General features: G+C 48.9%; 1 protein-coding gene across 1 annotated transcript in view; it reads right to left on the reverse strand.

Moving 5' to 3' along the window:
• TBC1D22B (TBC1 domain family member 22B) overlaps nucleotides 1-15641 on the reverse strand; it is a 338740-nt gene that overhangs the window by 144259 nt on the left and 178840 nt on the right. Inside the window, exon 7 of the mRNA XM_078644349.1 lies at nucleotides 79-144. Coding sequence (XP_078500475.1) covers nucleotides 79-144 — 66 coding nt within the window. The remainder of the gene's footprint in view (nucleotides 1-78; nucleotides 145-15641) is intronic.

The raw sequence follows: 15641 nt of genomic DNA on the forward strand, positions 1-15641 counted from the left end.
GGGCAAACACTTCTTTTGCTGCTGAAAAAAGCTAGGCGTGGGCAATTTTTATAGAGGGTTGAGGAATTTTGAACTTACCTCCTGTACTAATGGCTGCTGGAACAAAGGGATGAGGGGATTTGTTCTTGGAATGTCAATGTGGATCTGAAAATCAAAAAGCCAAGCAGATTTAACAATTCATTATTCAATGCAATTACATTACTAAAACATAATAAAACCAGATAGCTACTTTTACCAGTCACCTATAACCTAGAAAACTGAGCAAACAACACTTCATAGAAAGAAAATCAGAACTTTTCTCTATGAATGAAAACAAAATAACATTGCTTAACTAAGAACCACAACTAAATAGCGCCTTAATCGGAGTACATGGAGAGAACCAATCATCTCTCTCCAGTTACTAACCTGAACGACATTATTTCCCTCCCGTCCCATCCAACTGGCAAGTCCAGCTTCTCCACTTGCTCATTCCTTCTCACATCTGAACCCATGGGCCCGCTGCCATTTCCTGACTCTCCTCTTCCTTCAGTTTGACCGAAAACAAACAAGTTACTTACCTTGGGTAACGATATATCTGTAAGAAACATAGGTTAGTCATAGATTCCTTACCTTAAAATTACCCCCAGGCGTCAGACTGGATCCGGAAAGTTTTTCGTCAGCACTACCCCTGCGAGTCGGAAGGTGGTGTTGGTAGACTGTGTTAGTCGGCGGCATCATGGTCGCAAGGATGACGTTGCGGTAGCTCCATATTCGCCGCCCTCGCGTGCGGACGTCAGTTCTGTAAATGACTTTCCACACCAGAAGCGCAGAGCCATGCAAGACACTGACCACTGGTGCACAAAACTAGGGACCTGAAAGGCAATCTTTAACCCTAGAAGTCATTTAGCAGAACGGGTAGGATGGGTGGGGCGGGGCGGTAAGGAATCTATAACTAACCTATGTTTCTTACAAATATATCGTTACCGAAGGTAAGTAACTTGTTCATCTGAAATAAACAGTTAGTTAAAGATTCCTTACCTTAGAATAGATAACCCAACAATACTAACCCCGGAGGTAGGTCTGCAAACTAAGTTCACACAGGAAGTCCTGGGGAACAGAACGGCCAGAGAAGCCATCTCTCCGGACTTCACTGTCCAGGCAGTAGTGCTTGGTGAACGTGTGCAGCGAGGCCCACGTAGCTGCCTGACAGATTTTATTCAGAGGGACTCCCCCTCCTACAGCAGCAGCAGCTGCCGTCGCCCTGGTTGCACAGAACGATCCACCTGGAGATGGTCCATTTGAACACAGCCCAACCTTTCTTAGCGCTCGCGTAACCAACAAAGAGCTGGTCATCCACCCGGAATTGTCTGGTGCGATCCAAGTAGAAGGAGAGCTCACGTTTTGGATCCAGGCGGTGGAGCCTCTCTTCCTCTTTTGAAGGATGTAGAGGCGGAAATAAGGTGGGCAAAGTGATGGTTTGGCCAATATGAAAAGAAGTGACCACCCTTGGAAGAAAGGAAGGTTGTGTTCTGAGGACGACCTTGTCCGGATGAACAGCCAGAAAGGGAGTGAAAGGCAGACTGCGCAGGGCGGGTGTGGAGAGGTCCACGGACCTGACCTTAGCCCAAGAGTCGACGGCCATCAAAGGGCATGTCCATAAGGGTGGATTGGACATCCGCGGAAAAACAAGTCGAAAGCAACCAGGCGTAGTGTCAAAGGGCTACTGACGTGGAATCATCCTGCCAAGTGCGTCGGCGGTATCCAGCCCACAGCGGATAGTAAACTTTGCTGCGTCTTTCCCCTCTGCAACTGCACGGGAGAGCACGGCCCGGGCCTCCTCCAGACACTGAGGCAGCACTTGCGCCACTGTATCCCACACAGAGTGGGGATAACGGCCCAACAGACATGCAGTGTTTACCGACTGCAGTCCCAAGCTGGAGGAAGAAAACATCTTCTTCCCAAGTTGATCCAGGTTTTTGGATTCCCTATCAGGTGGAGCGGCAGGGAAGGGGCCTTTGGATTTAGAGGCTTGGACCACCAAGCTCTCAGGGCTGGGGTGTTGAGAGTGGAAAGTGGGATCGCCCGGGGCAATCATCCTATCCACAGGAGCCCCTGTGTTGGGCCTGGACCAGGTGCCCAAAACGATGTCAGTTAGGGCTTCATTGACTTGCAGCAGGGGCCCCGAAGAGCGTGCTAACGGCTGAAGCACCGCTGTCAGGAGGTTAGTCCTGACTGCCACCGGAGAAAGCTCAAGGAGGAGATCCTCGGCCGCTCTACAGTATACCACTGCATATGAGGCTCCCTCCTCCATAGCCATAGTAGGAGGAGACAACATGCCTAGGTCTGGGGAGGTATTCGGACCGCTGGCATCCCACAGTTCCTCTATCCAGTCCGGATCATAATCCAACTGGTCTGTCAAAGGGTCACCAGACCCCTCCCAGTCTTCCTCGCCATCCTCTGGCTGGCAATCTGGCTGAAAATGGCCAGGCTGGAAAACAGGGGCAAAAGTACCCATCGGCACTGGATCCAGATTCGGTCAAAGCGGGTCCGAATCCACAACGGAGCGGAAGCTGGAGTCGACGCCAGCTGGGCGTCCAACCGGCGTTGGCTGCGGACGTGGTGCCGGTGAATCGGCGGATGTCTAACGAGGTCGACCGACAACGATCCGGATCCAGGCCTGGGTCCAAGGGGGCCCTGCAGTGCCGAGGCCGAAGCCACCGGCATCGAAGGCCTAGGGTCCACAGCCGAGTCTGCAGGGCCCGAAGGCACGCAGGCGCAGTCAGGCTGCCCAAAGATGGCATGCATCACTTCGTAAAGTTGACGAAGCTGGGTAGGGGTCCCTCCCGGTCCCGGGAAGGCTAGAGTCGACCCTGAAGGCTCCGCACATGGAAGGGGTACTACCCGCACCCTTCTTCGCGTCGGCCGATGGACGAAGGGAAGTCGAAGAGTGATGATGCTACTTCGACTTCTTTTTGTGCTTCGCACTACCTGACCTGAGTGCAAAGACTTAGAATTATTATTATTATTATTATTAAAAATATTTATGACGCGCACTATCACCATCGGTTTCTTGGCGCTCATTGACAGGTAGCGTGGACCAGAGGCTGAAGGGTTAGTCATATGCGGCTTGGAAGAGCAGGGTTTTTAAAAGAAGAGGAGTGATGGTGAGGACTCTGCGATCAGTCCCTCGACCTCCCACGTGACCGGGACCTTGAGTTACACAGAACCCACTGCCAGGCCTCAAGGAGCTTTCGGGACCTCTCCCGCAAAGACTTCGGACCATTGTTCAGCAGTCGAAGCACGACTTGGTGTCATGGTCGTGCTCCAGGCAGTAGAGGCACACGTGGTGCGGATCCGTCACCAACATCAGTCGGGTACAGGAACTGAATGCCTTGAAGCTGGGCATCCCTCGTGCACCAGGAGTCGATGTGATACTCAAAAAAACAAAGTCGACAAAAGTCACAAAAAAGTCAGTCAAAAAGTGACTGAGGGTACCGCTCTGTCCGGATCTGCGCTTGCTGGCACGGAAAGAGAGAGAAATGGCATCTATGTAGCTGCCGCAACGTCATCCCGGCGAGCACGACGACTGAAGCAACTGACGCAACCTTCCGACGCACAAGGTTACTGCTGACAAAAAAACTTTCCGGATCCAGTCTGATGCCTGGGGGTAATTCTAAGGTAAGGAATCTATAACTAACTGTTTCTTTCAGATAGGATTAAAACTGTTACTGTAGGAAGTTGGTTCTGTATATAGTATTGTCACTAGGTGGGTATTCCAAAGGTTCCCCAAAAGTGTACAGGGCTCAATGTAAAACCCAAAGTGCTCTATTAGGGGTAGTGTTGGCGAGCAGCCTTAAGCCTAAAACAAAGAAATGTAAGACATTTAGGGCCCGATGTAGGTAGATCTTTTTTACCACTTCTTAAATACCGATTCATACCGAATCAGTATTTAAGAAGTGGTAAAATAGAGGAGGGCAGATGTAGGTACAATTACCGAATCTGAAGGATTCGGTATTTACCGATTCGGTAAATACCGAATCGGTAATGCCCATTGATTCCTATGGGCATTGAAGCCCATAGGAATCAATGGGCATTACCGATTCGGTATTTACCGAATCGGTAAATACCGAATTTTGCAAGGGTGCAGGGGGTGTCACTTTGACAACCTCTAGCACCCCATAGACGGGCATGTGTGCCATGTGGCACACAGACATGCCCTAAGGGCATGTCTGTGTGTCACATGGCACAGGTGTGCATGCACAGATGTGCATGCACACCTGGATTAGGTATTTCACCACCCAATTGGGTTGGGTGGTAAAATACCGAATCTAAAAGGCCTGTAGCACTGGAAACAGTGCTACCTACATCAGGAATTTTCCGATTCGGTAAAATTACCGATTCGGTATTTTACAGAATCGGTAAATTTACCAAATCGGTAAATTTACCGATTCTGTAAAATATAGCCCCCTACATCTCAATGACCCATTTACCGGTCGGTAACGGCCGAATTCGGCCGTTACCGACCGGTAATGGCCACCTACATCGGGCCCTTATTGCACTACATTGACCAATAATGGACACAACTCAAGAAGGAGATCAAGACCAATTTTAGAAAAATCTACTGTGCTTGTACTTTATTTTCAGACAAAGATCTTCGCAATAAGGTAAGTCATTTTTTAGATAAAAATACTTTTTAAATTGACACTTAAAAACTTTTCAGGACAGTTCAATGTTTACCCTATGGAGAAACATAGGGTAAGTAACACACTTACAATTCCAGTCTTTGGGACCAAAGGTCAGCAAGGGGCAAGGAATAGGTGAGTACTAAAACTGCACCAACAGGGGCACAAAGGGAGGCCTGGTGTAGAGGTCAAAATCGGGAGTTCGGCTCAATGCTTTTCAATGGAGACTGGGGTGCCTGGAGCCACACTGCTTGCAGGTAAGTAGATCGGTTGAAGGGACCTAGCTTTGGGGGGCAGCACAAGCGCAGGGGGTGCCACAAAGCGGCACTAAACATACACCACCAGTGGCACAGGAGTAGCCGGGTGCAAAATCAGCATTGGGTGCCCAATGCTTTTCAATGGAGTTTTCTTAGTTTGGCAAACAGGCTGCAGGCGTGGCACCGGAGGTTGCAGGAGGGAGACCAACAACAAAGGTAAGAAGAGATGTAGGGGGTCATAGAGCACCATCGGTTCAGCTCACAAAAGCCCAATGGCTTCGGGTGCATGGGTGATTTTCAACATCGGAGTCTTCTTACCGGAGCCAGTCGCGGCAGGAGGGGGGCTCTGGATTCACAATGCAAGCACCACCATGGAGATCAGGAGAAGTCAGCCAATGATGGACATGAGATCAGGCTCGCTGGCGAGATTTCACTGCACAGTGAGCCACTCAGACTCGGGCCGTGGGCGTCTGGTGCAGAGTGGGCAGGAGACACGGATCCGCCTAAATCTGGGTCCTTGGAGTTAGTTTCTTCTGGACAAGCCCAATGTCCACAGGAGATTTGAGTCTTTTGCGAAGACAGTAATGCGCCTAGGGTTTTCTAAGGTCGCAGGTTGCAAGACAGGTTGTAAAAGCTGGAGACAGGCCGGTAGGGCTGGGGCCAAGGCAGTCATAGTCTTCAGTTTTCTCTACAGGGATGTCTTCTTAGGGCATCACAGATGTAGTTTCTATGTCTGGAGGAGCCACCTAAATACCAAATTTAAGGGCGTTTTTGGGGAGAAGCAGGTAGGGCCAATAGCCAACTTACCAGGGGTGATCACACCCTCTATTATTCCACCCTCCTGTGGGAGGGGTCTCCCCATCTTCAAAATGGCAGGTACTGATAGAAGTGCTTCACTTCGCCTCCCCACTATAGAGGTGGAGTTGGCAGAGTGGGCACACCTCCTATTCTTCTAAGTTTTCCCATTGGCTTTGCCGCCCAAAGTGGGGGTGTAAACCAGGGGCCATCATCTGCTGACAGCAGCAGAGGCTGGGGTTGCAACACAAAGGCAGCAGGCCTTTGAAGCTTACCCCTTAGAGCACTGGCCCATCCTGGGAGAGGAGGTGTGGCACCTCTGCCCAGGATGTGCATTGTTTCTGGTCCCAGGGAGCAGAGGCTCTCCAACCAGGGGTCCAGAAACATTTCTGGTGGTGGCCGGTTGCTTATAGCCTGTCAGAGACCACACCAGGGTTCGTAGGTTTTCAGGGGGCACCTCTGAGGTGCCTTTGGTGCAAATGATTCAATAAATCCCATACTTGCATCAGGGTGGATTTACGGAAAGGAGCATTTTGGTACCAAACACTCTTCGGTTCAGAGAAGCCATCATGGGGCTGCTGAATTCGAGTTGTCAATTACCTAGCCCATGTACTCTCAATGGCTTCCCTCGGACAAACAATATTAAGGAATAGACCTTAAAACAGTAGGGGCATATCTGCTCATGCAGATATGCCCACACCTATGATACAGGGCACCCTGCCTTAGGACTGCTAGAGGGGTGACTTACCTATATCTTAGGCAGTGGTAGCTGGCATGGCACACAGTCAGTATGCCAAGTCGACTTGGTCATTTTTCTACCTCATAGCAGCATGCCAGCTGCAGGGGCATGCCCCTGTTCAGCCTCCAGGCCCTGGACTTACAGAATGGTAGAAGTACTGTCGGAAGCTGGTTCTGTATATACTAAACCAAGGTGAGGAATAGTGTGCACAGAGTCCAGGGGAACCCCAAAGGTAGACAGAGGTAAAAGTAGAAAGCACTTTACTCTATATTTGTGGTAGTGTGGGCAAGCAGTAAAGCTTTAACAGAGGGTAGTGTTAAGCATTTGTTGTACACACTCAATCAGAAAATCATTGCACACACTCAAAGACTGAACTTCAGAGCAATTGGTTTTATATAAAAAATAATCTTTTAGTTATTTTATTTCCTAGAACCAAGCAAGCCTGGCACAGGTAAGTGATTTATACTTTGGAGTAATAATACAGTTTGGAATTGCAGTTGTAATACAGTTTGAATTGCAGTTGTATATATACTTTGGTTTGATTACAGTAGAACTACTGGTAACGCAATGCTTTAAAATATTGCACATATACTTTGTATTGGCTTTTCAATAAAATGTCAAGTAGGTTACCTTACAGATTACTTTTCTTACACCATTTTTTGTTTGAATATTTTTATTGTTACAAAATGCAGACATCAAGCCATTAGACAATGCTTGCACAGTGACTAGGGAACTCAACTGAGCATGTTTCACGTCCGTTCTCTCGGAAATGCATATTGTGTAAGAAACAACAGTCACATCTGACTTAAAAACAGATCAAATTAGTCTACTTGGCAATAGTTACAGATACTGTCCATATTACAACAGATAACAGAAGCAACAGCGGTCGCTTGTCCACAGGAACTATTAACTGTTTCTACATATCTCCTCTCCGGAGTGGCATCATGAGAGCACTCGTTACATCATACAGGTAATTGCAAAGTTTCACACATATACCCTTGGTATTATACATATTCAAATCTTACTTCTAAACTCAATAAAACAATGAGTGACAATATGTAACAAATCATAGAGACATAGAAACAGGAGACCAAATGCCCACAAATGAACAGAATATACGTTTATATGCACCACACTAAGGATAGGCAGTTTTACTTTTCTTACACCATGTAGTATACCTGGATACTGCACTGGGACATTTCCTGGAAACAGGTAAGTAAAAGCGTTTTTTGATATTTGGTTACAGGTTTAATGAGTTTTATAGATTTTCCAACTCCACACTTAAAAGCTTTTCATAGAAAAACAGTCAATGTTATCCTATGGGAGGAAAGGAGTGTTATTAGTTACCAGGCAAGTACTTTGTGGGAGTTGGTATTTTGGGGTTAGACTCAGCGGTCCCCCATAGTCAAGGATGCACATTTGTTACACCCTCAGCGGCACTAGGGCGGCCGGGTGCAGAGTGCTGAGGCCCAATGTTATCCCAAGGGGGATGGAGGGCCTCCGGCTGCTGGCTGCTTACGAGCAAGCCACAAGGTTGTGGGAGAAAAGCTCTTGGACTTAAGCTCAGGGCAAATAGGGGTTTAAGACAACACCAAAAGTGCACCCTCAGCGGCGCTGGGTTAGCCGGGTGCAGTGTGCTGTTCTGGCGTTGGGCGCCCTGTTACTTTCAATGGGGTTTCTCCGGTTTGCAAACACTGCAGGTTTGGGGACGAAGGTCACCTGGGTGCAACTACCACTTGAAGAGGTAAGTTGGGATGCTAGGGGTTGATTAGACGCCTTTGGTTGGGCCACCAAAGGCAGTGGGGCATCGGGTGCAGGGGTGTCTTTTAGGGTCGGATCTTCTTACCAGCTCCTTGTCGCAGATGGGGGATTTTTCCGGATTTAGGCTGCAGGCGTTGGCTGGAGGCTTGAGGCTGGTCAGGGTGCACCGGATCTCAGGTCAGGATGCCGGTGAGACCTCAGAGTGGTGTTGGGCCACTGAAACTCAGGCCATGGGCGTCGGGTGCAGAATGGTGCGGACTTGCGGATTTCGTCCGAGCTGGAGTCTGTTAGGTGAACAAATCTGGTGTTCACAGGAGACAAAGTATTTTCTTTGGCAGGCAGGGCAGGTCCTTGGGGTTCTGGAGGTAGCTGGCTGCAGGACACACCGGAGTTTTGCTTCTGCATGTTCGAGGTGGAGACAGGCCAGTAGGTCTGGGTCCAAGTCAGTGGGCGTCCTCCTCTTCTTAGCTTCGGCACGGCTGTTCAGTACTCCTCCTCCGTTTTTACTTGTAGTTTCTTGCCTGAGGAGGCAAGGTTCGGGGGTGCCCCAAAATACTAGATTTAGGCGCGTTACAGGTAAGTCAAAAGGTTGGGACCAATAAGTCCCTTCCTTGGGGTGGGTACACCCCCTATTATGCCACCCTTCAGTGGGAGGGGGACATATGCCTCACTCTGTTTGGCTGGGTCCCCCCATCTGCAAGATGATGGGGACTGTGAGTTGTGCTTCACCTCGCCTCCCCCACCTGAGGGGTGGGGTTGGCAAAGGTGGGCACACAGTTCTTCCTCACTTGTTTTTCCCACTGGTTCTCCCGCCCAAAGTGGGGGTCAGAACTGGTGGGGGCGGTTCCTAAAAGCAGCAAAAGGCCTGGGGAAGCTCACAAAGGCGGCAAGCCTTTGAAGCGTCTCCTTTGTGGACCCTGCCCATCCTGGGGGAGGAGGCTTAGCACCTCGTGCCAGGATGTGCATTGTTTCAGGCCCCCCGAGAGCAGCAGGCTCTCGACCCAGGGGTCCAGAAACATGTCTGGTGGTGGTGGCTGAAAGCAGCCACGCAGCCTGGACACTAGTTGTAGGTCATTTTCCAGGGGGCATCTCTAAGATGCCCTCTGTGTGCATTTTTCATTAAATCCCACACTGGCATCAGTGCGGGTTTAATTTGCTGAGAAGTTTGATACCAAACTTTTCTGTTTTCAGTGCAGCCATTATGGTAAAGTGGAGTTTGTAATGACAAACTCCCAGAACCATATACACTTAATGGAATCACTGCACCTACAATATCTAAGAATGGACTTAGACACTGCAGGGGTACAGGGCTCATGCACTTGTACCCTCATCACTGGTACAGTGCACCCAGCGAGAGGGGTGAATGATCTATGCCAGGGCAGTGGGTTGTAGGCATGGTAGACAGGGGCGTGAGCCATGTCCACTCTTCACTTTGTTCTGCACCAAAAAATGAAGCCTGCAAAAGTAGTGTGTGAGTGTAAAGTCACAGGGCCTCTAAGGGTGGCACAATATGTGCTGCAGCCCTTAGATGCCCTTAGATGCCTTCCCTGGTCACAGTGCCCTGGGTACAATTTACCAGGGGCTGACCTGTGGCCAGAGAGTGCCAATTGGGTTTAGTCTACAATGCAGTTTTAGGGAAATAACATAGGCCCTCGGTACCTGATTAGCAAGAACCAATGGCACACTCAGTCAAAGTACATCAGCAGTTCAGTAAAAAGTTGGGGCAACCCTGCAGAAAGAGGGCACTTTCTCACAAATACTAATTGTGGATAGGCTTTTTATGGAAAGAACCCTGGTACTGTGAACCTTGACAACAGGAACCCAGTACTTTACAGTCAAAGTTGCATCAAAAGCCAGGCAAAATATATGTTGGGGGGTATGTTACTGCAACAGAGCCCCATTTTCTAACATACGCCTCCTCCACCAAGGCTAGGAAGCTCACCCGTCATCTGGGAGAGCCAACCGTGTCTATCCAGGAAGGACAGGTAGGGAAAATGATTGGGTTCATGCGGGGCCTACTCTGCCTTACATCCTTCTCTCCAGGTCAGTCCCTTTGAGAGGCTGACCTACCACAACAGTTACAGGACCTAACTTACAGTGCTCCCTGCCTAACTTTAGTTTGGGATCAAACGTGTCCACCGCTGCAAATTCTATTTTAGCCAGGGCAACGCCCAACTTACCTAAAGGGGTTACCCACAGTTTGAGTAACCCTACCCTGGCCAACAGGGTCAGGGGGCTTAACTTACTTTTTATTTGGCATTAGGTCAGACTACCATGCCAAGAACAGTGCAGGCATAAAGGCTAACACCCAGCACAGGCCACTGACAGCTGTCAGGGCCCAGAACCACACCTTCAGCGCTTCCCTGGTAGGTGAAGGGGCTTATTTACAGGCATCTTTAGGTTTAGGTAGCTTGTCTATTGTAACTGAAAGATCACAAAGTCTGGTAGTGAGCACCCTACTTCCACTCTCTTTTCTGTCAGCTGAGGAGCCACCACATGGACACTTGGCTGACTAGTCAGGTCTTTTTGTGGGTGCGGTAGGATTTCACCAGTGCCAACTTTGGAGGTCTCACCTACTGGTGTGGAATCCATCTATCTCTAGGGGCCTAACAGTGACCTCCCCTGGGATGGCCCTTGCTTTTCTAGTCTCTCCTAGAATGTACTGGTTTGAGAGAACCCACCTTTCAAGCACAACTGTGTGACTGGCACAGGTATCTATCAGGGCAGTGGTTGGGATTCCATTCGACAGTAGGTGGTTGAAGTGTCTACTCCCCTATAGAATCTCCAACTCCGCTTTTGAGCCCACTTTCCAGTTGAAGGCTAGGAGAACTTCCTCATCTGAGGAGCCACCCTCAAAGGCTATACTGGCAACCCATGGTGTTACACAAGGGTTTTCGTTTTTAGGACAGCTTGGGGATCCATGGTGTGGTGTCCTGTATTGACTGTTGTGACACCATGCCCTATTGGGATCCCAATGCTTACCTTGGTACCCAGTTTTGGTCTGTGAGGTGTCTTTGGGCCCACCCTTCTGGGCAGGTTTTTGGGGGCCTACATGGGAATCCTTACTTTTATCTTTTTCAGAATGTCCCCTGTCTTTTCTGTGTGGGAGGGGTCTTTTGGTCAACCCCGCCATATCTAGTTTTGCACACACTGGTTCTTACCCAATGACCAGCCTTCCTCCCCAACTCTTGGGGAGAGACTGGCCACAGGTCTACTAGATATAGATGCAATGTTTCCTGCACACAGTTAATTAACAGATCTTTTTTCATTATCAAATTATAAAGCCCATCATTGTCAAGTACACGGTTACCATTTAACCAACCTCCTAGTGTTTTTACTGATTAATCTACCCAGAATTGGTCTTGGGTTTTCTTGGCCTCCCTGAATCTGATCCTATGCTCCTCAGTGCTGAATCCAAAGCCCTCAATCAGGGAACCCGTCATGGGGTCATAGGGTGTAGCATCTTTCTCATTGAGTGTCAGGAGTCTATCCCTGGACTTTCCTGAGAACATTTCTCACAGGATAGCAGTCCACAGCTTCATGTGGACCGGTCTACCAAGACAGGCTCTCTCAAATGCAATGAACCACTTAGTAATGTCATCACACTCACAGTATTTAAGGACAATCCCTTTAGGGAGTGAATGAATGAATGAATGAAGCCAAATTTATATAGCGCTACTTAGCCCAATGGGCGTCAAGGCGCCTAACCAAATAAAGAGTAAAGTCAGAGAGCATGCTTACTGGTAGGCCTTGATGAAACACCACGTCTTTAGGGCTTTCTTAAAAAGGGCCATAGAGGGTTGGGTCTTAATCTCAGAGGGGAGGGCGTTCCACAATTTAGGGGCCACAGATGAGAAGGCCTTTCCGCCCCATCTGACCTTGTATGTCCGAGGAACGGATAGAAGGTGCTTACTAGCAGAACGTAGACTTCTACTAGGGGTATAGGGACTCAGGAGGGAGCTTATGGCTTCTGAGCAGCCGCCGGATAGAGCACTGAAAACCAGGCATAAGATTTTGAAAGAGATTCTTGACTGAATCGGAAGCCAGTGGAGAATCTTCCTGGCAAGGGTGGCGGAGGCAGTGTTAGGGACATCCAGGACAAATCTAGCAGCCGCGTTCTGGATGGTCTGAAGGCGTTGGATAAGGCCTTTATTGGAGTCTGCATATAATGCGTTGCAATAATCCAGCCGTGATGCAACTAAGGCGACCACGGTCTGTTTGCGGGTTTGCGGAGAGAGATAATGGGCGATTTTCCTAAGAACCCTTATAACTCCCCAGCAAGTAGACACGGTTCTGTTGACCTGTTGTGTCATATTCAACGATGTATCAATAATCACGCCAAGATTTCGGGCGGAATTTGACGGCAAAGGACAGGCTCCCAGAGATGGAGGCCACCAGTCGTTGGACCATATGTCTTGATCTTTACCGAAGATCAGGACCTCGGTTTTCTCTCCGTTCAGCTTCAGAGCGTTTGAAATCATCCATTCGGAGACTGCCTGCATGCAGTTCCTGAAGCGGAGCGCGGAGGTACTCATCGAGTGGGAGAGGGACACCATAATCTGGGTGTCATCGGCGTATGACACCACCTCCATCCCCTGTGATCTTACAAGCCTGGCAAGTGGGGCCACATAAATGTTAAAGAGGGTCGGACTTAAGGCCGACCCCTGTGGGACTCCGCATTGCACAGGCTTCACAGGGGAGAGGAACTCTCCTAGCTTGACCCTCTGCTCTCTCTGGTCAAGGAAGGAAGACAAAAGACCCAATGCTGGGCCTTCCACCCCTATCTCCCTCAGACGAGCTGTTAAATTCGAGGGAGACAGGGTGTCAAAGGCTGCGGTCAGGTTGAGTAGGACCAAAAGGGTGGTCTGGCCTCGATCGACCTTTGATCGAATATTGTCTATCACGACCGTAAGCGCCGACTCAGTGCTGTGGAATTCTCGGAAGCCATGCTGAGACTGGTCTAAGAACCCAGAGGCATCCAGAAAAGCAGTCAAATGCTGATTAAGATGAGATTCTAGCATCTTGGCTGGAGCAGGCAATAAAGAAATCGTTCGGAAGTTTTTAAGGGTCTCCGGATCCAGATTAGGCTTTTTAAGTAATGGCTTGACTATGGCCCTCTTCCAGGATGCCGGGAAAAGACCCTGAGTCATAGCCCGGTTCATCACCTCCAGAAGAGGGGGCAACAGGGTTTTCCTGCAGTCCTTAAGGACCTTCAGAGGGCAGGGGTCCAGTGGCAAGCCTGATCTTGTCCTATCTAAAAGAGAATGTAATTGATCAAGAGTAAGGAGCGGAAAGTTGGTCAGGATCTTGGAGGGGTCTTTAACCCAACAATCTAAAACAGGTTGAGTCGGGAAAGGAAGGGAGCCCATTGGATCTCTCTGTGCTTCCAGAGTAAGGGAAATGTCAGTGATTTTAGTATGAAAGAACTGAGCGATCTTGTCGCACAACTCTTGGGAACCTATGATGGGATCAGGTATTTGTAGAGAATACAAAGAATCGACGATCTTGAATAATTCCCTAGAGGAAGTGAGGGACGACGTAAGCCTGGAGAAGTAGTCCTGCTTTTCTTTAATGACCCTAGTCTTGTATTCTCCAAGCAGAATCTTATGTGTTTCTCTATCAATGGGGTTCCAGGTTTTCCGCCATTGCCTCTCCTGCCTCCTACATCCCTGCCTCAGAAGTCTAAGAGGCTCCGTAAACCAGGGGGCAGAGGGTTTCCGCCTAGCTGAATAGCGCAGAGAGGCAGGGGCTAAAAGATCTACTGCTCTGGAGATAGAATTGGCAAGCTCCAATGCCGCATCACTGGCATCCTTCTTGGGAGAGATAGGATGCTGCGCTATGAGGAGGGCAAGGGATTCATTTGTAATACCCCTATAGTTCCGTTTAAGTTCTTTATTACTAGAACCGTGTTGTAATGAGGAGGAGGAAGAAGATTTAAGTTCCAGAGGAACCGCCAGATGGTCTGACCAGACTAAGGGAATAGGGGGGCCCACGGAAAGTCTGGGGTCGTTGGAGAACACCCCGTCAAGAATATGGCCAGCCAGGTGGGTAGGACTATTCACCAGCTGAAGAAGGCCACATGCGGCCAGGGGGTCTACCAAGGAGAGAGTATCCAGGGCTCGAAAAATCATAAAAAATGTACTAGACCTACAGGTCTAGTAACCTACAAAATCTCCTCGACCTAAATGAAATGCACTTGACCTCTGACTCTGAAAGCTAAGCAAATGTGACAAGTTAACGAGATTTAAAAGCATTTTTATTGCCCATTTAATTTGTGAGCAATATAGATGCCTTTAAATCTTGCTATATTGTCACATTTCCTCTGCTTTCAGAGGCAGAGGTCAAGTGTCAGTTTTTATTGCTACTCACCTGAATGGGCAAGTAGGACCTAAAAATAGCTCACCCTGAACTAATCTGACTCGCAATTGCGACCGGTCGAGTACATTTTTCGAGCCCTGGTATCCTTAGAACAAAGATCATCTAGGTGAAAGTTTAAATCCCCCAGAACCGTAAGGTGGGGTTTGCCAAAGTAGGGCTCTAAGATTTTAAATAGATTGAGGCCAAAGCAGGATCTGGGGCCAGAGGGTCTGTAAATAAGAAGACCGGTGAAGGACACAGAGGGAGAAGAGGATATAGAAAAGTGAATAGCCTGAAAGAGATCTGATGGCGCAGAAAGAGTCTTAATGCGACAGACAGATTAAACTTTATTGAGGATCGCCAGCCCTCCACCCCTGCGTCCTGATCTGTCCAGTCTCTGTAACGCATAGCCGTTAGGGATAGCGTACAGAAGATCGGGACCAGACGAGTCAGACGCCCAAGTTTCGGTGAGAAAGACCCATGAGGGGTTCCTGGCTGTGACAAAGTCATGAAACGCAATGTTATTTTTAATCAATGACCTGGCATTGATGAGAAAGCCCCTTTCAGAATGGAAGGTGGGCGTGACTGGGGTATTAACCGGTGGCTGTCTTTTAAGGGAATACAGAGGAGGGGACTCAATGTTACAGGTGTAGCAGCAACATAACGGAGAGCCAAGGAAAGCTTCAGGGGGAAAGGTATGATGGACAGGGTAATAAAAGAGGCTTAAGGGCAGTTATATCCGTGCAGGCATAAGACCATATTACCTGGCTGCCCAACAATGTCTCCTCTCTGCACAGCCCGTCCTGCAGCCCGTCCTCAGCGCGGACGGGCGCAGACGGGCTTAACTTTGGCACAACTTCGGTGCCAATTCGCTGTGCGCATTTGCTGTGCGCGAATAGGGACATCCTATTTAAAGTTTGGATTTGGAGTTTGGATCAAAACAGTTAACCTCCCCAGTTATTATTTTGCTGCCACCAAAGATGGGTCCTAGGCCATTCTCAGCTCTTTCTTTTACAATTGCTAGGAGTTTGGTTTCTAACGCTAACCTCCTGGCCCGTTTCTGAAGATATG

The sequence above is a fragment of the Lissotriton helveticus genome, chromosome 5_1 (genome assembly GCF_964261635.1).
Source record: "Lissotriton helveticus chromosome 5_1, aLisHel1.1, whole genome shotgun sequence".
NCBI lineage: Eukaryota > Metazoa > Chordata > Amphibia > Caudata > Salamandridae > Lissotriton > Lissotriton helveticus.